Raw genomic sequence first — 23,865 nt, 5'->3', positions numbered from 1 at the left:
ACAAGAGGAGGTTACTCAAACTTTTTCAACCATTCAATTAGATCATGGCTGATTTGTATCTTAACTGCATCTACCCACCTTGGTCATGGTTCCCTTAATGCTCTAGCCTAACAAAAGCTATAAGAAATGAGGTTGAAATTTGGGTGAAGGAACTGTTTTGATAAACAGTCAAAACCCGACGTGTTAATGTAGCACTTCTGTTCTCGGGAGTTGAAAGAACTGCTGTAGATATTCAGTTTGATGTTTTTACATCAGGACTGCTGCCAAATTGAATCTTCTACACCAGTGTTGTCCAACAGAAATCGCTGACTAGCTGCGCTATATCATTCCATTGTTCTAAACATTTACTATCATTAGTAACTAAGAAAGTAAAGCATTAACAATGATCAAAAAGCACTTGTTCTTCACCTCATCATTTCACCAACCAATGCACAAAAAGGATAATGTTCATGTTGATACATGAGAATGGAGAACACATGACCAGTGAATGTCTATTACTCAATATTTAAACAGTTATGCAACTTGCAACGTCCGGATTCCCAGTTAGCCACATGTGGCTAGTGACTAACACATTGGACCAACACTGTTCTACATTAGATAGAGCCACTAATAACAGTGAAGTTAATTTTAGACTTGTACCTATTATGTTTATTCTCCTTTTGTTTTTTTTTGTAAACAGTGCTGTAAATCTGCAATAACACAGGTCTTCAGAGCAGAGGAACACGAGGAGGCCACTCAGCCCCTAGAAACTGTTCCTCCATTCAATTAGGTTGTGGCTGATCTATGTCTCAACCATCTACCCTCCCATGATTCAATAATCCTTAAAACCCTTGCAGAACATAGAACTATCACTCTCAGCTCTGAAATTTCCAGTTGACCCCAAACCTCAAGCTTTTTGGGGAGAGAGTTCCACTGCCGTTCGTGTGAAGAAGCACTTCCTGACATCACCCTGCCATCATAATTTAACCTTTTGAGCCCTAGCTTGTGTAGTAAATCTTCCAGTTGCTGAAGAGTCTGGTTTTGGATTTCAAAGAAGTATTGAGCCTATTCCCAGCAGCCAATTTGTGAATAACAAGATCCCACAAACAGCAATGTGATAATGACCAAATCGCCTGTTTTAATGATAACTATTGGCCAGGACACCGGCTTGCTCTTCTTTGAAATAGCACCATAAGGTGTTTATGTCCACCCGAAAGGACGTTCAGGTGCTCAGTTTAATGTCTCACCCAAAAGATAGTGCATCTTTCAGTATGGCACTGGAGTATCAACCTAGATTTTGTGCTTGAATCTCTGGTATAAGATTTGGATCCATCACCTTCTGATTCAGAGGCTAGAGTAAAAAAGCACTTTTTTCGATAAGTGATGTTCTAAATTGGGAGTTTTTCTTGGATTTGCAGATGCAAGTGCCGTGGATCAATTAGAAGCAATGAAAGATGAAGATGGAGAGAAAAAGGACGAGATGGATGATGAGATTATGTTCACTAGCACGGGTGATGATGAGAAATCCAAGCCCTGTGTTGCCCCACGATGGGCCACCCGCGTGTTTGCTGCTGAGTGCCTGTGTCGTATCATCCTACTGTGTGAGAACACAGATAAGGCACACTTCGATCTCGCCAAGGCCAGGGCCTTGAGACTGAAGAGTCCCAAAAGTAGGTCACTTGCTCATGTGTTGACTATTGGTTGATGTACTGTCCCAACATGGCAAAGTCTCACTCTCTTCGCATGTCTCCACAATTTGGTGACTGATGCTATTGCATTGACTTGAAAACGGCTGTGTTGTGATAGTATTTAAGTCATCTGATGCCAGTGTTTATAACATAGGAATTGAGTCCTTTTGTACGCTTTGCTTAAATTGCAGTGTTTCATTTTTGTTATCTCATGACATAATTATTCCAGTGCTCTCCTAGCAGGCCTCCCACCTTCATAAACTTGAGCTCATAGAAAACTCTGCTGCCTGTATCCTAACTTGCACAAAATTCTGTTCACCTTCATCTCTGTGCTCCATAGCCTACATTAGCTCCCAGTCCAGCAACACCTGTTTTAAAATTCTCACTCTCGTGTTTAAATTCCTCCATTGCCTCGACTTTCCCTATCTCTGTAACCACCTCCTGCCCCTACAACCCTCCAAGATCTGTGCAGTTCTCCAATTTTTGGCCTTCTGTCCATCCCCGATTTTCACTGCTACACCATTGGTGGCTGTGCCATCAGCTGTCTAGTTTGAAAGCTCTGGAATAGGAACATGGGAGCAGGAACAGGCCCTTCAGCCTGTCAAACAGATCATGGCTGATCACCTGCCTTTACGCCATTTTTCCCCATTACCCCTATATCCCTTGATATCATTAGTATCCAGAAATCTATCAATTTCTGTCTTGAACATGCTCAATGATTGAGCTTCCAGAGCCTCCTGAGGCCTAGAATTCCAAAGGTTCAAAGAATTCCCTCCCTAAGCCTCTGTTTCTTTCTACTTATTTAAGACCTTTCTTAAAACCTACCTTTTTAATCAAGCTTTCGATCACATGCTCTACTATCTCCTTACGTGGCTCTGTCAAATTTTGTTTGATAACACTCGTGAAGCGCCTTGGGCCGTTTTGCTATGGTAAAGGTGCTATATAGGTGCAAGTTGTATAACATAAGCAGAGCAAAAATTGAAACAAGTAATTATCACCAACCAAGCAAACACTTTTAGAGCAGCCTAGGCAATTATAGGAGGTGGGGGTGAGGTGAAATCTGACATTGTGCCTATGTTTCCCCAGATGGCCAGTCTTTTACTCTCCTCTCTTTGATCTTTATGCAGGTGAGCTGTTGGTGTTGCATCTTTCTGACCTTATTCGCATGGCCTTCATGGCTGCCACTGACCATAGCAACCAGTTGAGAATGGCCGGGCTTCAGGCACTCGAGGACATCATCAAGGAGTTTGCTTGTGTCCCGGAGCCCGAGTTTCCAGGTCATGTGATCTTGGAGCAGTATCAGGCAAATGTAAGATTAGCACCTTCAGAAAGTGCAAGCTAGTAGCGTGTGAGTGCTTAATATGTCGCACGGTTATAATATGAATTAATCATGTTAGTGAAGCATTTAACGGACGAGGTGTCTATGTGCATTTCTGTCGACTTAGTTCAAAGGACCATATTCATTGTGCTGTAATTACAACCCCCATTAGTGGAGGTGCATCCTTAGCAGGAGAGTGCATTTACAGCACGACAAGTTTATATTTTATAAATGTGCACATTGGCTTTTTTTTTGCAAAAATATACTTTATTCATAAATCTTCAAAAACATTTCGAACATTTTAAATCACCATTACAAAAATACAAAAAGGTTCAACTTTTACAAACTGAAACACAAGGTGTATCAGAAAAAAACAATGAATATTTCAATCATTGGCAGACATACATTTTAATCTGTACAGACTGAGGGGCTCTTTACAGTTCCCAGCCCCCTAGTGCACTGTGGCAGAAAGGTCTTAGGCAGCGACCCTTCCCCATTGCGCCTTTGCAGCAGCTGCCCCAAGCTTAACTGTGTCCCTCAGCACGTAGTCCTGGACCTTGGAAAGTGCTAGTCTGCTACACTCGGTCGGGGACAACTCTTTGCGCTGGAAAACCAACAAGTTTCGGACAGACCAAAGAGCGTCTTTCACCGAGTTGATGATCCTCCAGCTGCAGTTGATGTTTGTCTCGGTGTGTGTCCCTGGGAACAGCCCGTAGAGCACAGAGTCCTCTGTCACAGAACTGCTCGGGATGAACCTCGACAGCAACCACTGCATCCCTCTCCAGACCTTCTTTGCAAAGACACAATCTACAAGGAGGTGAACAACGGTCTCTTCCCCACCACAGCCTCCTTGAGGTCAACGTGCAGAGGGGGTGAGACTCCTGGTGTGTAGGAAGGATCTTACAGGGAGGGCCTTTCTCACCACCAGCCAAGCTGGTCATTAGGTGTGAGGCACTCTCGCTGTTGCTGTACATGGCGCAGGTCTGGCCCATTCCATACTCCTGTTTGGTGGCGATCACCCGAGCCATCTTGGTGTTTGTTGGAAAGTTCTGGTGATGAGGCATTCTGCCAAATGACTTTGTCAGTCTGCTCAGGGAACCATCCCACAGGATCCACCCTCTCCTTTTCCCTCAGGGCCTTTAAGATGTTACGTGCCGACCACTGCCTGACGGACTTGTGGTCGAAGGTGTTTCTCTGCATAAATTTTCCCACGAGGGACAGGTGGTACGGCACGGTCCAACTACCTGGAGCGTTCCGCGGCATCGTGGCCAGACCCATCCTTCGCAACACTGGGGACAGGTAGAACCTCAGCATGTAGTGACACTTGGTGTTTGCAAACTGAGGGTCTACGCACCGCTTGATGCAACCGTACACAAAGGTGGCCATCAGTATGGGGGCGATGTTGGGCACGTTTTTTCCCCCTTTATCTAGAGGCTTGTACATCATGTCCCTGCGGACACGATCCATTTTCGACCTCCAGATAAAGCGGAAGATGGCTCGGGTGATCGCCACCACACAGGAGTATGGAATGGGCCAGACCTGCGCCATGTACAGCAACAGCGAGAGTGCCTCACACCTAATGACCAGGTTCTTACCCGCAATGGAGAGGGAGCGTTGCTCCCACATGCCCAGTTTCCTTTTCACCATAGACACTCACTCCTTCCAGTTTCTAACGCGTGCCCTGGTCCCTCCGAACCATATCCCCAGCACCTTCAGGCCATCAGCCCTGACAGTGAAGGGGACAAAGGATCGGTCAGCCCATTTCCCAAAGAACATGGCCTCACTCTTCCCACGATTTACCTTGGCTCCCGAGGCCAGTTCGAACTGGTCGCAGATGTGGATAAGTCTGTGCACCGACAGCGGATCAGAGCAGAAGATGGCGACATCGTCCATGTACAGGGAGACTTTGATCTGAGTGCCTCCACTACCTGGGATCGTCACTCCTCTTATGCCCGGATCCTTCCTGATGGACTCAGCAAAGGGTTCTATGCAACACACGAAAAGAACAGGCGAGAGAGGGCAGCCCTGCCTGACTCCAGATTTAATAGGAAAGCTATCTGATTCCCACCCATTGATTGAGACTGCACTACTGATGTTAGTGTAGAGCAGTTGGATCCAATTGCGAATTCCCTCCCCAAACCCCATTTTGGAAAGCACATCCACCATGTAGGTGTGCGATATTCTGTCGACCGCAGCCAGAGCAGGTTCTGCATGTTTTTCTGGAGTCGGGACATTTCCCTCTGTTCCTTTCTAGCTTTCTGGGTGCCTTTGAGGACGAAAAACCTCTTGATGTTTCCCTTGATCGCTTCCCACCAGTGTGTCAGTGACTCAAAGTGGGGTTTCATGGTTCTCCAACCTTTGTAATCCCTCTTGAGCTCCTCAATGTTCTCTGGGGTCAGCAGTTGCACGTTTAGCTTCCATACCCCCCTGCCAACCCTCTGGTCCTTCTCTAAGTGGCAGTCAGCCAGTAGGATGCAGTGGTCAGAGAAGAACCCCGGCTTGACGGGACACAAACAGGAAGTCTATCCTGGAACAGACGGACCCGTCAGGCCGCGACCAGGTGTATCTACGCTGCGCTCCATCTGCAGGGTTGCTGAAGACGTCGTGCAGCTTGGCATCCTTTACTGTTTCCATCAGGGATCTGGATGTAGCATCCAATCTGCTGTCGGCCCTGCCGGATCGTCCAGCCGCATCGATGATGCAGTTGAAGTCACCGCCCAGAATGACCGACCTGGAGGTTGCCAGAAGCTGTGGGAACTGCTGAAAAACCTCCAGCCGCTCAGCCCCTTGTGACGGGGCGTAGACGTTAATTAACCGGAGTGGAGCATTCTTATACATTACGTCTGCTACGAGGAGGCGCCCGCCCACCACCTCCTTAACCTGGGAGACGGTGAAGCTGCCTCCCCGCAGCAGAATCCCCAGGCTGGAGGAACGAGAGTCGTTTCCTCCCGACCAGATCGATGGCCCATGGGACCACCATCGTGACCATTGCCTGTAGGAGCTGAGGTGCGGTATCGCACACTCCTGTAGAAGCAGCAGGTCAGCTTTGACCTTGGCAAGGTAGTCCAAGGTCGCAACACATCGCGTAGTAGATTTAATGCTATGCACATTTATGGATACAATCTTTACACCCATTTTAAAGCAGTTAGTCGCTTACCAAACCTGTTGTCTCTGAGAGTTCCTTCATGCCCATGGTGTGCTCAAATTGCTTCACTTGGGATGGGCTGAGGAAAGCGTCCTGAACCTCCCCATTGGAGATGTTCTGCTCGGGTGGCATCTGGGGGTCCGTGCAGAGAGCGGGGTTTGAAATGTCCTCTGTTGGAGAAGCTTCTCCAATCCTCTCCCCCTCTGGGGCGTTGCTGCTCCCGGCTTCCTGGAGCTGGGGTGCGTTGAGCGCCTCACTGCTCCCAGATTCCTGGTGTTGTGGTGCACTGGCCTCTTTGGGTTGTGGGCCAAGGTGCGCTGGTCTCCTCATTGTCACCAATGTTCTGGAGCTTGGGTGACTCGTCCTCCAACTCCCTAGCGTTTTGCCGCTTCTTCTGTTGGCGCCGCCCTGGCCCTTCTTCGTCCGAAGAGCTGCTGCTCTTGTTATCCGTGTCGGATAGGAGACGCCTCTTGACTCTTGTCTGGGAAGTGGCTTGGTTTCTTTTTAGCCCCTTCTTCCTTTTGGCTCTCTTCACCAGCTGCCACTCCCCCTGCTGCTTTCCCACTGCTGCCTCCTCCTCCGTTGATTCGATCTCCTGAGGAGTGGGAGGTTCAGGGGGCAGTGCTGTTGATTGGCTGTCTGCTGCCTCAATTTTTTCCTCCACCTTGTCTCTCTCTGTGTCCTCCTTTGTCCCGATGTTTTCCCTGGGGGCCTTGGTGGTTGGTGTGACACGAGGCATTTCTTCTGCTTCCCCCTCGTTGGCTTTAGCTGCCTGTGCATAAGTACGGCAACGTTTGGGGCAGGTCTTGTAGAGGTGACCTGCCTCACCACACAGGTTGCAGCACTTAGCCTGTTTACAATCTTTTGTCTGGTGCCCTTCCTTTTTGCAGTTCTTGCAGAGGACAGCACTGCAATTGGCCGCCACATGCCCAGACTTGCCGCATGAGCGATAAAGTTTGGGTTGCCCAGCGTAGACAAGGTAACCACAGCTTCCCCCGATAGCGAATCTGGAAGGGGGGTGGAAAACGGCTCCCTTACCGTCGGTCTTGAGCGTTACCTTAACCTGGCGTTTACATGTCCAGATCCCCAAATTATCTTTAACTTCAGTGCAGCTCCCAACCTTATCGAAGTACCTGGTAAGGAAGGTGAGCACGTCAGTGACAGGGACGTAGGGGTTGTACAGATGCACCGTCGCAACCCGTTCACGATGCAACGGTAGAACAAAGAGCGGCTCCGCCGTCAGTATCTTCATTTCTGGCAGGTCTTTCTTTTCCTCAGACACCTTCAGGAGTTTGACACAAGCTGCCACATGCTTGAAGGTCACATCAAAGAAACCAGCGCTGGGGAAATCCTGTAGGCAGTAGATATCCGCAGCCTCAAAACCACACAGCTTGAATAAGATCCTCTTCGTGAAGAAGGTCCTATCCATTTCCTGTTCCTTGCTCGCTACCCTTCACCTTGACTCGGATGGTGTTAGGTACCCCATGGTAAGGGGTTTGACTGGTTATAGCCATTGCTCTTTCCCTGGCAGAAACATGATGAAGGTCTCTCCCCTGCCAGGTAAGTATAAATGTGCACATAGGCATTTGTAATGAAAATATAAAAACAATATTCTAAAATGAGTATTGAGTTATGTGGGTATACTCTTGTTCAATATTGTCCACCCTTTAACCTTGCTTCACCAAAAGGTATGCTGGTATTTGGCTTTGACTCCCAGTGTGCAATACATGGGAGATCAGTTATTTTGCCATTGAGTGCAAGCACGCTTTAAAGACTTAGTTGGAATTTATCCATTAATATGCTTCCTATTAACATGATTTGCAGCAACAAACATGGTAACATTCACGGAAAGATGTACAATGTACAATGGAGCTTTTAATTTTGGGCACGGTGAGACAACAGGAGCTCCACACCAATCTATTCGCTCCATAAGGTGATCGTTGCTCTCTACAGGGCTCCTGTCTGGGAGCCTCACTGGTTGATAGCAGGTATCCAACGTTACAGTTCAGTGTGTACAACTTATTGTCAATAATTGGGTAACTGTGTGCTGTGCAGTGCAGGAAATCAAGGGAGCCGAGACCCAGACTGGCTCAAGGTTAAAAGCAGGGGTTTGGATCCTGCTCCACCCCAGTTTTGTTGGACCCCCACTGAAGATTTACATTGCTAGAGTGCATAGTGGAATAAATTGTGGCTACACACTGTGTTACACAAATTATCTTCAGAATATGTGTATTAGCGATTCATGAATTCCAAAAGAATTAAACTTAAACACACTGAGAGTTTTGCTCATTTTATGGCCAGTGATATAGAATACAGAAGTTATATGCTAATGAGTTTATGTAAGGTTTTAGTAAAATCACAGTTAGAATACTATGTGCAGCTTTAGGTTTTTCATTATAGGAACAATGTTGAGGCAAAGGACAGTACAGCACAAATTCACTTGGAAGCTTCCTGTTGTGAAGAAATAAAAATATGAAACGTATGTAACAAATTGAGGCTGTTCTCAATGTAAATGATTTGTTTAGCCTAGACACATGAGATAGAGCAGATGGAAACAGAGCCTGGTAATTAAAGATCTAATGCATGAGGATGTACTTATAAAATATTGACACGCTGCTCTCCGCCAGCATTGAGGATGAGGATGTTCATGGAGTCATCTTCTCCTGTTTGTTGTTTAATTGTCAACCACCAATTATGCCGGGACATAACAGTTTTGAACTGATTCATTGGTCGTGTGATCACTTAGGTTTTTCTATACTAGGAGGAGTCAATCAAAGATGGGCCTGCAACACTAGTACTTCAAACAATGCTACCCTGCGAGAGTCGGATCACTGAATTTAGCCAATATCCTCTTTTGTTTAGCCCCAGTCACAGTAAGGGAGTGATGGTATGGGTAAATTTCCACTGTACACTTGGATGAATTTCCCCTCTATCTCAATTGTTCTATATTACTGGCTTAAAATGAGCAAAAAATCTCTGTGTTTTAGTTTAAATTTTTTGGAACTCATGAGTCGCTCTTACAGGTATTCTGAGGATAACATGTGTGTTAACATGGTGTGCAGTTACAATTATTTTACTATGCACCCTAGCAATGTAAAGGCCTGACATAACAGGATCCACACCCTCCGTTTTACTCTGGAGCCAGCCTGGGTCTCTGCTTTCGATTTCCTGCACTGCACAGCACACAGTTGCTCAATTGTGGACAATAAATTGACAGTGAATTTCTGTAAATTTCCCCTGCCCATTGTTGCCCAGACCCTATTTATTTGTGGCGAAAGAGGAGGCCGCATGGTATTATTCTGCTAGTGGGACTGCTTGTGCTGTATTAATGGTAAGCTGAATTTTCAGCATCAGTGACATGTATCATTTTATTGTTTATATTCAGGTTGGAGCAGCCTTGAGGCCAGCCTTTTCCCAAGATACTCCATCTGACATTACTGCTAAAGCCTGTCAGGTAATTAGTTAGCCACTGTGAAAGGAAGTACTTAATCATTACCACGTTCAGACTTCACTGAAAGTCACTTAATTTATCTTTCCATAAATCATAAAATAAAATTTATAGCAAGAAGTTACAGACTAAGAGTAGTCAAAATTGTGACAGATGGATATTCAATGTAGGCAAGTGCGAGGTTATCCGTTTTGAATCCACAAAAGACAAATGGGAATGTTTCCTTAATCGTAAGACGCTAACAGCCATAGAAGAACAAAGTCTAGTGCACAAATCATTAGAAGTTAGTGCATAGGTAGAAGAACTAACCAAAAGGTGAGTGGCATGTTGGCTTTTACCTCAAGTGCGGATTCAGAGATATCAGATACCAGTAATATAGAACAATTGAGATACACGCTGAAAGGGTTAAACCGAGGGCTGGTTGCTTAAATAAAAACAAAAAGTGCTGGAAAAACTCAGCAGGTCAGACAGCATCTGCTGACAGAAGCAGAATTAACATTTCAGGCCAAGTGACTTTTCATCTGATGATAGGTCACTCGAGCTGAAACATTAACCCTGTTACTTTCCACAGATGCTACCTGACCTGCTGAGTTTTTCCAGCACTTTTTGTTTTTATTTAATCAACAAGCCCGCCCTCAGTTTAACCCTTTCAGCCCTGATATCTCTGAATCTGTACTTTACGTAAAGACCAACATGCCACTCACCTTTTGGTTAGTTCTTCTACCTATTCACTAACTTCTAATGATTTGTGCACGAGGCTTTGTTCTTCCACGGCTGCTAGTCTCTCGCGATTAAGGAAACATTCCCATTTGTCTTTCACGGATTCACAATGGACAACCTCGCACTTGCTCACATCGAATATTCATCTGCCACAATTTTGCCTACTCTTAGTCTGTAACTTACTTACAATGCCTTTTAAGAGTCCTCTATGAACTTGGATATACAATATATTCTTCTATATTCTTTCATCCAGGTTATTATTATACACGGTGAAAAGCTAAGGCAGAACAAATGATACATAGGGAACACCGCTTGTCATATCCCTCCAATCTGTCTTCAATTTGTAAATATGACCCTTTTGCTTAAATTTTAAACTTGACAGAAGAGTTATTACTGGGATATGACCAAAACATTCTGAATATCAAAGACTTCTATCATCTTCCCTCTCTGTCTTCTCAGCAAAGATAAGTCTCAGGGTATTTTATCTTTGCTCCCACGTGTTTGAGGAAGAGATGGTTGCCAGTTCTAAACAGATTACCTTTAACTTCCAGACTTCAGAAAATCTGGGTAATCTAATCGTCTGATCTTAACAGGCCTCACAGTAACCATGTTCTGTTGTGAATCTGCTATGTTCTGAGTGGTAAGTTTAAAACTGTGAAATCCAACAAAGCCTCAATTTTAAATTCCTTATCCTCACATTCCAATCCCTCCATGGCCTCACCTTGCTATCTCTGTAATCTCCGACAACTCTCCAGAATCTCTGCATTCCTCCAATTCTGGCCTCCTAGACATCTCCAAGTTTAATTGCTCCACATTTTGCAGCCATGCCTGAAGTTTTGGGATTCCGCCCCTTAAGCTCTCCGCCTGCCCTTCTCCCCCTTTAAGATGACCCTTGAACTTTAAGATGACTCTTTGGGCAAGTCTTTAGTCACCTATCCTAATATCTCCTTATGTGGTTTGGTGTCAAATATTGATTGATAATGCTCTTGTGAAGCACCTTAGGGTATTAAAGGCACTATATAAGTACAAGTTGTTTCTGTTTTTGAAAGTTGATTGATGCGTTAAAATTGCCTTCACTACCTTTACATGGGAATTGATTATGATTGCTGTCTGTTGCAGGTTTGCAGCACCTGGATTGGAAGCGGGGTGGTTAGTGACCTGAATGATCTGCGCAGAGTTCACAATCTGTTGGTATCTTCTTTAGACAAGGTGCAATCTGGAAAGGGCTCCCTGAGCCAATTGTACAGCGAGAGTGCTACCACAATGGAGAAGCTGGCTGTGCTTAAAGCTTGGGCAGAGGTAAGCTTGCAAAGGTTAGCATGGGATATGGATTAAAACAAACTCAACAGAATGAATGTCCAAGTGCAAACATGATTCCTTTCTGAGCTGTCCTCCCCACCAGTCAGTGGCTTATGCTGGACTCAGTCCCATAGGTGTCAAACCTCTACAGTATCTCGCTCATTTAGCATGGCAGTTGATTATTTAACTGTAGTGCATGTCCGCCAAAGCAATCCTGCCCTGGACCGAAACTGACTTACCAGTGGAAGTCGGTACATAGCTACCAGGAGCTGGAGCCCTGGCTGATTTTGTTTAATGCTGCATCCTGATAGTAGAATGAACTGTCTGTTTGTGTTAACTTATAGCAGGAATCGGCTGTTTAATTAACTGCTACAGCTTTATTGAGCCTAAAACATACTCGAATATTCACTGTATTGGCTGCTTAACTCATGCAGTGCTAGCTTTGCTCTTTCATTGTGAAGTTAATCCCTTCAACAATCAGATCCTTTGCTTTGGCAGTCTATCTCCCAATAGAAGGTAGCAGTGACTGAGTAATTCATTGTTGAAAGTATACACAGTGGATTGCCTCGACAGCTGTTTATTAATAAGCTTGCATCAGTTGTATCCAGATCCATCTTGTTGCACAGTTTCTGTATTCCTCATTATAAGATCATTTCAGTAATCTTGTAGTCCCAGTAAAGTGGGGAGTGTGGGTTAGTGAATTGAAGCTACAATGTTGTAGCCCTATCTCTGTGCTGTGCTCCCTTTGAATGGAGCTGCTCAGTGGGATTATACTTACATGTCACCCTGAGAGATAAGATGCCCCATCACAATCCACCCACCTTCATATCTTTTTCCCAATCCTGTATTTTTATAACTAGGGTTAATTTGGAAGAATCATTTCCCACTTCTGTCTGTTTTATCCAAGAACATCAAGTAAAATTGAGCAAATAGATTTATGACCTCAAGAACACTATTCCCCCTTTAACTTAACCCAACACTTGTCTTTCATCTCTCCAGGTCTATATTGTAGCCATGAAGACCAAGAAGGAAGCAGAGACCAAGCCGGTGACATCTATGAAGAATAAGGATGATGATGATGGCTTCGGTGCAGTGGACGAGCTCCCTCCAGATAGCTTGATTACATTAGTTCAGCCCGAACTGCCCATTCTCAGCTGCCTCTGGCTTGCTGCACTGAAGGACTATGCCCTTTTAACTCTGCCAGCTGAATTTGCAAGCCAGTTGCCATCTGATGGTAAGAAGTGCTGTGGCTGAGCCCTGCCTCGGTTCTTTTGAGTTTTAAATTGTTTTGTTAGCACTCTCCTTCAGATCTGGTTGTCCGTTTACTGCAAATTTTAGCCTCAAGCCAGCCCAGAATCCCTGCTAAAAAGTTCTTACAATACAAGTCCATGGCCATGCCTCTCCCTATCTCCGTAACTGTCCCTCTAAAACACTCAGATCTCTGTGCTCCTCCATTTCTGGCCTCTTGCACATCCCTGATTTTCATTGTTCCACCATGGGCGACTGTGCCTTCAGTTGCCGAGACCCTAAGTCTGGAATTCCTATTCTCTTCCTCTCTATACCCCTCCTTTAAGATGCTCAATAAAACCTACCTCTTTTGCTCTTTATCTGAGAAATGTTGTCTGAAGCACCATGGAATCTTTCAATACATTAAAGGTGCTATATTAATGCAAGTCTGTTTTTAAACCTAGGTCGTACTAGGGTATTTTTGGTATCTTTCCACATGTTTGTAACACAGAGGCTACAGTGTACCTTTATCCTGTTTGTGCCAGGCTCAGTTACTGCACAATAGCAAGTGGCCAAGTAGTGCTTTTATTATAGCTCTGTGAACTTTGTTTCATTTTATTTTGGTGTAAATGAAACTTTGTCAATCAAAACTGCTTTTGGCTTTGTCATATAACCTGTTCATCAGTCTATCGCTTGACAACCTGTATATTGTGAAAGAGTTTTCCAGAACTTGTTCAGGTGTGTTACCGGCAGCAAATCGACTGGTTTCTGCATCTCAAGCTCATAAACTTGTGGCCAATCATGTGCGACTTCCAAAATATGTGGTGGATGTGATTTAACTGTGATAAGATTCTGTTTATTGAGTCAAAGAGAACATTAGTTTGACTGCTCCCAAGCGATGTTTGAACTGAGAATGAAGGGACTTGGGGCCTCTGATGTTGCCCATGAGTGCATTTTTTCTCTGGAACAGAGAGCTGATGGAAACAATAGGCCAGATTTTATTCACGTGTAAGTTGTCCAGCATCTAGTGACAAGGAAGAGATGCTCCATGAATTGTGAACCACCACAAACTGCTGGACATGTTGTGCTGCTCCATCGTGCTAACCTTGTGAAGATAGCATCTCACCCTCAACCTCCCTATTAGTTTAATGAAATTCCAACATTTGCGCATTAATTGCCCATTAAACTTGCCAAAAGTGGCTATTCTTTCAACTGTCTAGTTCTAAACTCTGGAATTTCCTCCATAAATTTCTCCACCACTCCTGCTTTAAGACACTCCATAAAACCCTCTTTGATCAAGCTTTTGATCAGACCTTATATCTCTCTCTCTAGCTCGGTATCAAATTTGGTTTCATTACACTCTTTGTGCAGTGCCTTGGGATGTTTTCCTACATTGAAGGCGCTGTGTGATTATGCATTATTCTTATATGTGTTGCATGTTTTGGCTGACGGCGTACTTTATTACAGGAGGTGCCTTCTATACTCCGGAAACAATCGACACTGCCCGGTTGCACTACCGCACTTCCTGGGCCCCAATCTTGCATGCAGTGGCGCTTTGGTTGAACAGCACAGGATTCACTATTGCGTGTGAGACAACGAGTCTGCCAGTTCACAGTGGGCCCAAGAACCAAGCAGGTACCTTTCCAGGTCAGGCTTCTGGAACTTCAAGCAAAACTTTGCAAGAGATCAACACAGACCGACTCCAACTTATTTTTGGTAAGCCAGTGCATTTAGGGTGATGCACAATGTCAAATCAAAAGCCTTTGTGCATCTAGGCATAGAATCTTAGAATGGTACTACACAGGAGGTCATTCAGCCCATTATGTTTATGCCAGCTCTTTGATAGGGTATTCAATTAATCCCACTCCCCCTGCACTTTGCCCATTGCCCTGAAAATTTTCCCCCTTCCATTGTATATCCAGCTCTCCTTTGAAAGTTACTACAGAATTGAATGCGCTTTCATCACCCTTTCCGACATTGCTCTCCAGATCATAACGACTTGGTACTTAAAATAATTCCTCCTCATGTCCCCACCCTGGTTCTTTGGCCAATTAGCTTGAAACTATGTTTTTTGATTATGCAACATTTTGCCAGTAGAAAAAAGTTTCTCCTTATTTACTCTGTCAAATGACTTCATTTTGAGCACCTCTATTACATTTCCCCATAACATTCTCTGCTCGAGGGGGAACAATCTCAGCTTCTCATGTCGCCTTATATAAGTGAAGTTCCTCCTTCCTGGTACCATTCCAGTAAATTCTCTGTACCCTTCCCAAGAATGCAATTTAAAATTTTTATTTGTTTGTACACTTAAGGAAACTGAGCCTAAGCGAAAGGATTTGGGTCTTGTGTTTGCAGGTATCAGTATCGAGTTCCTGTGCTCTCCTCGGCCTGAGAATCCCCTGGAACACGTAACATCTTGCCTGAAGGCTCTTCATACTTTGCTAGACTCCCGTTGTGCTAGAGCGTACATTGGAGAAGATCAGGTAAGGTGCTAATGCGGAACTTACTGTCAATTCATTAAGTTGCCGTTTGTGCTGTAGAGGACAGCCAATTTCGTACTGAATGATGGTACAGGTTTGAGTTGCCAACCCGTGCTCACAGGGATCTAGATTGAGACCAACAAGTTCATTATACACACAGCCCTTGCAGCTGGTGGGAAAATAATTTTGTCTTATTGGTATGGTCTACATTCCAACACAGATCCTGTAGGTGAAAGAGCTAGGTGTCACCCAGCTAAGCATCCATAACCAGTGTGCTCAAAAGAGATAACACATTGCATGACTTTATAGAATACATTGTTAATTTGACTATCTGTTTCCCTGTGGTATGTACCCCTCGAAGCAGTATGGGTCATCCTACAATAACAACTGTGCATTTTTACACCACCTTTAATGTAGTAAAACACCCAAAGACACCTCACAAGAGCATTACCAAACTAAATTTGATATCGAACCAAAGGAGGAGGAGATATCGCTGTTGACTGACTAAAAACTTTGTCAAAGAGATTTTAAGAGGGATTCAAAAGGAGGAGGAAACAGCACTGCAGAAGTGGAGCGGTTTAGGGAGGGGATTACAGAGCTTCGGGCCTAGACAGCTGTAGGTACAAACACCAATGGTGGATGAAGAAAGTGGGGGATGTACAAGAGGCTTGAGTTGAAGGAACATGAGAGTTCTTGCAGGGTTGTAGACTGGAGTAGATTACGGAAAAAGAACTCCAACACTAGATGGACTGCAGAGGTTCAAGAAGGCAGCTCATCACTACCACCTGAAGGGCAATTAGGGATGGACAGTAAATGCTGGCCTAGCCCTCAACGCCCACGTCGCATGAATGAATAATTTTTAAAAATCCAAAATCAGCAGCATATTCATGTTAATAGACCTATGATTCATGTTACTCATTAGCTTTTGTTAAGGGGCAGAAAAGCACAAAACCTAAAAGGGATCAACCAGCAGAATCCATTTACTAATAGAATATCTAATTTCTCACCTGTACTTCAGAGCATTCCAAAATTATAAAAGTCAAGATCCCTTTGAGTTTTCTTCAATACCTTTATGTTATCCAGCCATGACAAGATGCTTTAGGTGAGAAAGGAACTTCAGAGTGCCCTGTGTTAGTCCTTGCAGCGAGATTTAGAATGAACCAGCAATAACTCTGATCCAAATTCAGTTTCTCGGTATCCTTTGTAGTTGGTCAAATTCGACCTATGTGAAACATATTTTGCAGTGAAGAACTAATCAATTATCATGTTTTCACAGATAGCTGTAGTTGATAAAAGTGTGCTAGGATTGCAGCTCCATTTTCTTCAATCTTACGAACATACGAACAAGGAGCAGGAGTAGGCCATTTGGCCCTCCGAGCCTGCCCCACCATTTAATAAGATCATGGCTGATCTGACAGCAACCTCAAATCTGCATCCCACCTACTCCCGATAGCCTGTCAACCCTTGCTTACGAAGAATCTATCCACCTCTGCCTTAAAAATATTCAAACGCTTCAACCATCTTTTCAGAAAGAGAGTTCCAAAAACTCATGACCCATTGAGTGAAAAAAATTCCCCTCATCTCCATTTTAAATGGGAGATCCCTTATTTTTAAACAGTGACTCCTAGTTCCAGATTCTCCCTCAAGAGGAAACATCCACTCCACATCCACCCTCTCAAGACCCCTCAGGATCTTATATGTTTCAATCAAGTCGCCTCTTATTCTTCTAAACTCCAGTGGATACAAGTCTAGCCTGTCCAAACTATCCTCATAAGATAATCCACCCATCCCAGGTATTAGTCTGGTAAACCTTCTCTGAACTGCTTCCAACTCATTTACATCCTCCCTTAGATAAGGTGACCAATAGTGTACACAGTACTCCAGATATGGTCTCACAAGTGCACTGTATAACCACTCTACTTTTGTATTCAATTCTCCTTGCAATAAATGATAACATTCTATCGGCTTCCCTAATTACTTGCTGTGCCTACTTTGGCTATTATTATAAACCAGGCCTCATATGAAAATAAAAGCGTCGGCTGTTCAAGACTCAAAGCACTATAATTTTAAACGAGGGGATGCGATTCATACACCAAGACACCCAGATTCCTCTACATCTCAGCGCTCTGCAATCTCTCGCCATTTAGATAATATGCTTTTCTTTTACTCTTTGCATCAAAATGAACAATTTCACATTTTCCCACGTTATACTCCATTTGCCAGATCTTTGCCCACTCACTTAACCTATCCACTATTAACTCCCCATTCTCACTCGAGAGGACCAACACTCAGTTTACTTACTCTTTTCCTTTTTAAATACCTGAAGAAGCTCTTGCTATCCATTTTTACATTTCTAGCTAGCTTCCTCTCATGCTGTAATTTCTTTCTCCTGGTTAACCGTTTAGTCATTCTCTGCCATCCTTTATATTCTGACTAATTGTCTGACCTGCCACTCATCTTTGCACAGTTATATGCTTTTTCCTGAAGTTTGATGCTTTCTTTAACTTCTTTAGTTAACCAAGGATGGTGGGTCCTCCCCTTAGAATATTTCTTTATAGTAGGAATACACTTATTCTAAATATTCTGAAATGCCCCCTTAAATGTCTCCCACCTCTCCTCTATTGTTTTATCCTCTAGCTTAGTATGCCAGTTCACTTCAGCTAGCTCAGCTTTCATGCCCACAAAGTTGCCCTTATTTAAGTTTAAAATGTTAGTCTTAGACCCATTCTTCTCTTTTTCAAATTGCATGCAAAATTCAATCATATTGTGGTCACTGCCATCTTGGGGTGCCTTTACTCTGAGGTCACTATTTACTCTAATTTATCCTATCACATTACACAATACCAAGTCTGTTTGGTTCCAGAACGTGTTGCTCTAAGAAACTATCTCAAACATTCTATGAACTCCTTATCCAGGCTACCATGGCCAGTCTGATTTTTCCAGTTTATATGTAGACTGAAATCACCCTTGATTATTGCCGTCCCTTTATCACAAGCACCCAATATTTCTTCATGCATACTTTTGTCCTACATTGTGGTTATTGTTAGGGGGCCTGTAGATCACTCCCACTAGTAACTTCTTTCCCCTGCTATTCCTTATCTCTACCCATACCGATTCTACATCCTGATCTCTTGAACCAATGTTATCTCTCACTGTTGCACCAGTGCCATCTTTGATTAACAGTGCTACCCCTCCACCTTTACCTAGTCCTATTCTTCTTGAATGTCATATACCCCTCAATATTCAGGACCCAATCCTTGTCATCCTGCAGCCATGTCTCCGTAATGGCTTTCCGATAATATTTATTTACTCCAATGTACGCTATCAATTAATTTACTTTATGAATGGTTCACACATTCTCCCTGGCCAAGTAATTCAACAAATTTTTTTGAAGGTCTTAGTTTTATTTGAAGGTACTTTATCAGTAAATCTGTCAGACAATCCAATATATAATCATTAACCACTTTTACAAAAGGAAAGGAAAATCCTGCATTTCTATGGCAACTTTCATGATTTCAGGATGTCCCAAATCACTCCACAGCCAATATATTACTGTTGAACTGTAGGAAATGTGACACTCAATTTGGACACAGCAAGCTTCTGCAAACAGCAATAAAATAAATAACCAGACGTCTTTTAGATGTTGATTGAGGAATAATTATTGGCCAGGACATTGGGAGAACTCAACTGTTCTTCTTCGAAATAATGGGATCTTTCAAGTTCAGCTGAGAGGGAAGACTAGGCCTTGGTTTAATTTCTCATTCATAAGACAGTCCCTCCACAGTGCGGCAGTTCCTCAGTACTACACTGGAAGTATTGGACTGGATTTTATGTTCAAGCTTCTGAAGTGGGACTTGAACCTACAACCTCTGACTTGGAAGAGGGCATTTGCTCACTGAGCCACAGCTGACATCTGAACTATTCAGAAATATGATGACTTGGTATGACAACAATGTGAGCCCAGCGAATCTCCTGATGGCTCTGAACTGAAAATTAAACTTGATTCTGCCTTTTAAATAAGAAGAAGATATCATTTCTAGGATCACATTCACCAGCTTTGGTTTTGTTTTAAATAAAATCTTCCTTTAATTCTATTTCAGCTGCTCGCAGTTGAGCTTTTTAATGTATTACATCGCCTTTTACTAACTTGTGGGCCTCCCTCTGTTCAACGACAAGTGACTATGGTTGTACAGCAGACGATCCGAGCTTCTCAGGATCACCTCCAAGGGCTGGTGAAGAAGAATCATGGTAAGTTGGACAGGAAAATCAGTTTCTTCTGGCACCCACCCAATAAAAACCCCAAGGACAGAATATAGCTGTCAGCATGCGGGGGCCGGCCCGACGCATAAAGTGACACGAAATGATGTCAGGTGTGCGTCCCGACGTCATTGCGCGTGTGTCATTTCAATATTTCGTTCAGCGGGTGCACACAGGAGGTGGCTGTGCGCCCGCCAGACTGTCAACAGCCTATTAAGGCCATTAAGAAAGCAATTTATCCTATTAACAATGCTGCCCATCCAACCTTAAGGTTGGTGGGAAGGCGAAGAGCCCAAGCGGCCTTTGCGTTTTCCAGGAAACCTCATCCACGGGCGGGATGAGGTTTCCTGAAGGTTTTATAAAATTAGTAAATAAACTTTGTCCACTTTACAAACATGCCCCAGCTCATGTGACACTGTCACATGATACATGTTTAAATAGTTTTTTACTTATTTTTTAAAAAACTTTTATTATCCACTTAATCTCCCTGAGACAGCTCCATGCCTCAGGGAGATTTCTGCGCTCTTTCGCAAAACGGCACAGGCCCCAACTCTCCCTCCTCCCACCGCCCGCACAGGTAGCGCTGAGCGCTATTGGCTACATGTCATGCTGAGCGAGTCTTAATTGGTCCGCCGTGTAAAATGGCGGCGCGTAGCCGCTCACCGGTGGCAATCAGCTCTGCACCTGCTCTTGCCCAGCCCACCCACCATAAGTAAGATCCTACTCCAAGTGTGTTGCAGTCTGTTTTATGGATATTGAAGGATCAGTGTTATGAATGTAGCTCTAGATGTGACAGGAGCATGTTTCAGGGATTTTTTAATCCATTCACAGGATGTGGGCTTCGCTGGCTAGGCCAGCATTTATTGCCCATCCCTAGTTGCCCTTGAGAAGGTAGTGATGAGCTGCCTTCTTGAACCGCTGCAGTCCATGTGTAGATACACCCACAATGCTATTAGGAAAGGAGTTCCAGGATTTTGACCCAGCGACAGTGAAGAAACAGCGATATATTTCCAAATCAGGATGGTGATTTGTACACATCCATCCCATCTAAGCTTGTGATGTGTGCTCCTGCAGGCAAGGTCCACATCAGGAGTTCAATTTGGTAATATTGCAAGCTTTGTCATGTTTCCTATTCAGGATGAGAAGAGACATTCAGACCCATACCCTTTGGTGTCTTTTGGTTACAGGCAAATATGAATAGAAGCAAATTGGTTATTCCTGACACTTCATTAAAATAAAATTTCACTCCCAAAATTTGCTAACAAGAAATTGGATCATGAGTCTGCCTTTTGACCCTCGAGCCACCTCAAAAAGGTCAACCTTCTACCTCAATTCCACTTTCACTGCTCTATTTCCATGCATCTTAATTCCCCTGGTCTCCAAAATCTATTAATCTCAGTCTTGAATATATTCATTGATTTAGTATCCAGTCCTCAAATTCCAAAGATTCACAATCTCCTTGAGTTAGAAGTTTCTCCTTATCTGAGTTCTAAATAGCCTTATCCTGAGAATACAATCCTTGGTTCTAGATTCTTTAGCCAGGAAAAACAAGTTCTCAGCATCTACCCTGTCAAACCCTCATTATTATTTTCTCATTTTTTGTTAAATATTGTGTTTCTGATTTGTTTAAAGTGAACATGGTTGTCTTCTAGATGACAAATGTGTGCCTGAGGAGAACCCGCTGACCATTTTAGGAGAAGGAGGGAAAACCGGTGGCCTGATTCCTGGCAAATCCGTCGTTTTTGCCGCTTTGGAGCTGCTCATGTTCATTCTGGTACGACACCTCCCACAGCTGAATCCAAAAGTGTCAGACTCTCCTAGTCATGTTCTCAGCAAGACGCAGCCATTATCGGAAGAGAGCGCCCAGCTTGTAGCTGTCAGTGTTTCTATCCTGGCTGACTTACCATCACTTTGTTCTCCGACAGGTAAGAACAGCTTTCAAAACAAGTACTAAGTGAGCACTATTTAATGCACACAATGATCCTGCAATGTCTAGTCAGTGAGGTGAATGAATTTAATCTGCAGGTTATGTCCCACTGACCTGTTGATAGTAACTAGCCTGGTTTCCTTATGTTAGTCATAACTTAGTTAAATTTTCCTTGTATATAATTCCATAGAGGCTGCAGCAGAACAACAAGCCATTCATCCCATGTCCCATGTGGTGTTTATGCTCCACATGAGCCTCCTCCCACCCCTCTTTATCTCACCTTATTCCTCTATGCCTTTTTCTTCTTATAATTATAGAAGTATCTATACTATTCACCACAACTATTTGTTGTGGTAATGAGTTCCACATTCTCATCACTCTCTGGGTAAAAAAGCTTCATCTGCATTTTCTATTGGATCTATTATCTTATTTTTATCTAGCTTTGGATTCCCCCATAAGTGGAAACGTTTTCTCTATGTCTATCCTATTAAGCTCTTTCATAATCTTAAAGACCTCTGTCAATTCACCCCTCAGCCTTCCCTTTCTCTGGAGAAAAAAGCCCCAGCCTGTTCAATCAATCCTGCTGGATCTAATCTCTCAGTCCTAGTATCAAATTTGTAAATCTTTTTTGTTTTTTCTCTAGTGCCTCTATATCCTTTATTATAAAATGGAGACCAGGACTGTGCTGCACAGTATTCCACGTGTGGTCCAAACAACACTTGTTCCATACAGGAATCAGACTTGCTCCACAAACGAGTATGCTCTTCTATAATTTATAAACCCATCAGGTTATAATATCGTAGATGTTTGTGGTTTGTAGCACAAGAGCTATACAGCAAGGCTGACTCATGATCCTGGAATGCAGCATGCTGAGTCGAGTTGTTTATTAGGTCAGGTTGCCGGAGCAGGGACCCACATCTGACTGAAGAGATTGAACCTATCTAGCAGGCACTTAAGATGAGGGAAATCTGAACTGTGTTCTCGGGTTCCTCTCAAACTGTGCTGCAAAAAACCATCTCTAGTGGCAGAAAGAATTGGGGCACGAAAACAAATGTGTATAGAAAAAGAACTTGCATTAATACCATGCTATTCATGACTCAAAGTGTTTTTGAAGTGTAGTTGTAATATAGGGAACACAGCAGCCAATTTACACACAGTAAGCTCCCACAAACAGCAGTGAGATATTGACCAGGCAATCTTTCTTTACTGATGTTGTTTGTGGGATAAATATTGGCCAGGAAATCAAGGAGAACAACTGTGTTCTTAAATTGTACCATGGAATCTTTTGCATTCCCCTGAGACCAGATGGGGTCTCAGTTTAATGACTCATCTGAAAAACAGCACCTTCAGTAGTGCACTGGAGTGTTGGCTTAAGATTTTATGCTTAAACCTCTGGAGTAGGGCATGAAACCACAATCCTCTGACTTAAAGATGATTGTGCTACCCAATGAGCCATAGCTGACACTAAAATTGGGCAAAGAGTAGTGGTGGATGAATAAAATCTTTTAAAGGTGATAGTTCTGTGTAAATATCTTGGTAGATTGTCTGACTTTGATATGAAATTCTACCAATGTTTTCTTTTCAGAAAGGGAAGAAACATGAGGGTGTGCTACCCTAAAAGATGCTTAGTTTGCAGTAACGTTTGGAGAGCACTTGGCACATTACTCTTTTAAACTGCTGAACAATTTCAGCAGCACTTTTTCAAACTTATGGTGGTAGTTGTTAGTGTTTTCCAGTTGATTCAAGTTACTCAATTATTGATCCATGGTATACTTGTGAGGATGTCTGTTCATGCTTTTATTAACGTTTGGCCTGTCTACCTAATTTTACTTGATAGGATATGACATTTAAAATCTTTCAATATCCACAAATGTTTATAGTACCCAAGAGAAGGCCATCGTGTCGGTGCTGATGCAAGTTTTCTGACCATTCCTGTGTACCTTTATCCCATTTATCTGCTCTTTCCCATTGTCTAGTTATATTTTCCCTTTAAATCCAGTTCTCTTTAATAGATGCGACAGTGTCTGCCTCAGCCACTTGTGGTAAAACATCCAATTTCCTCATAATGGATACCTGCTAACGGCTTGTATTTGGTTCAATTTTCACAGGAAGTATGACTGTACTACCTACAATCCTTTACCTGATCACTGGTGTGCTGAGAGAAACAGCAGTAAAGTTGGCTGATCACCATGTGTCACTGCCAGTCAGTGCCGCACTGCAGGGGATCAAAACTATCATAACTTCTCCACTAGCCAAATCGGAACAAATCCACAAGCAGTGGAAAGATCTCGTCTGCAGCTCTCTGGCTTCCATCTTGGAATATTCCAAACCGGGTAGGACACATAAAATGCAGCCAAATATTTGGCGTTGTCTAGTT

The 23,865-nt window shown here is 43.5% G+C and overlaps 1 protein-coding gene across 1 annotated transcript in view; it reads left to right on the top strand.

Annotated features, from left to right (window-relative positions):
* The window catches only part of heatr5b (HEAT repeat containing 5B), a 102,314-nt gene that overhangs the window by 69,996 nt on the left and 8,453 nt on the right, over nucleotides 1–23,865 (top strand). The window contains exons 24-33 of the mRNA XM_041187765.1: nucleotides 1,398–1,649; nucleotides 2,795–2,976; nucleotides 9,516–9,584; nucleotides 11,418–11,597; nucleotides 12,597–12,831; nucleotides 14,292–14,540; nucleotides 15,180–15,307; nucleotides 19,405–19,552; nucleotides 21,214–21,486; nucleotides 23,597–23,821. Coding sequence (XP_041043699.1) covers nucleotides 1,398–1,649; nucleotides 2,795–2,976; nucleotides 9,516–9,584; nucleotides 11,418–11,597; nucleotides 12,597–12,831; nucleotides 14,292–14,540; nucleotides 15,180–15,307; nucleotides 19,405–19,552; nucleotides 21,214–21,486; nucleotides 23,597–23,821 — 1,941 coding nt within the window. The remainder of the gene's footprint in view (nucleotides 1–1,397; nucleotides 1,650–2,794; nucleotides 2,977–9,515; nucleotides 9,585–11,417; nucleotides 11,598–12,596; nucleotides 12,832–14,291; nucleotides 14,541–15,179; nucleotides 15,308–19,404; nucleotides 19,553–21,213; nucleotides 21,487–23,596; nucleotides 23,822–23,865) is intronic.

This window comes from Carcharodon carcharias, chromosome 5 (assembly GCF_017639515.1).
Source record: "Carcharodon carcharias isolate sCarCar2 chromosome 5, sCarCar2.pri, whole genome shotgun sequence".
In the NCBI taxonomy this organism is placed as follows: domain Eukaryota; kingdom Metazoa; phylum Chordata; class Chondrichthyes; order Lamniformes; family Lamnidae; genus Carcharodon; species Carcharodon carcharias.
This window is presented reverse-complemented; position numbering and strand designations above follow the sequence as displayed.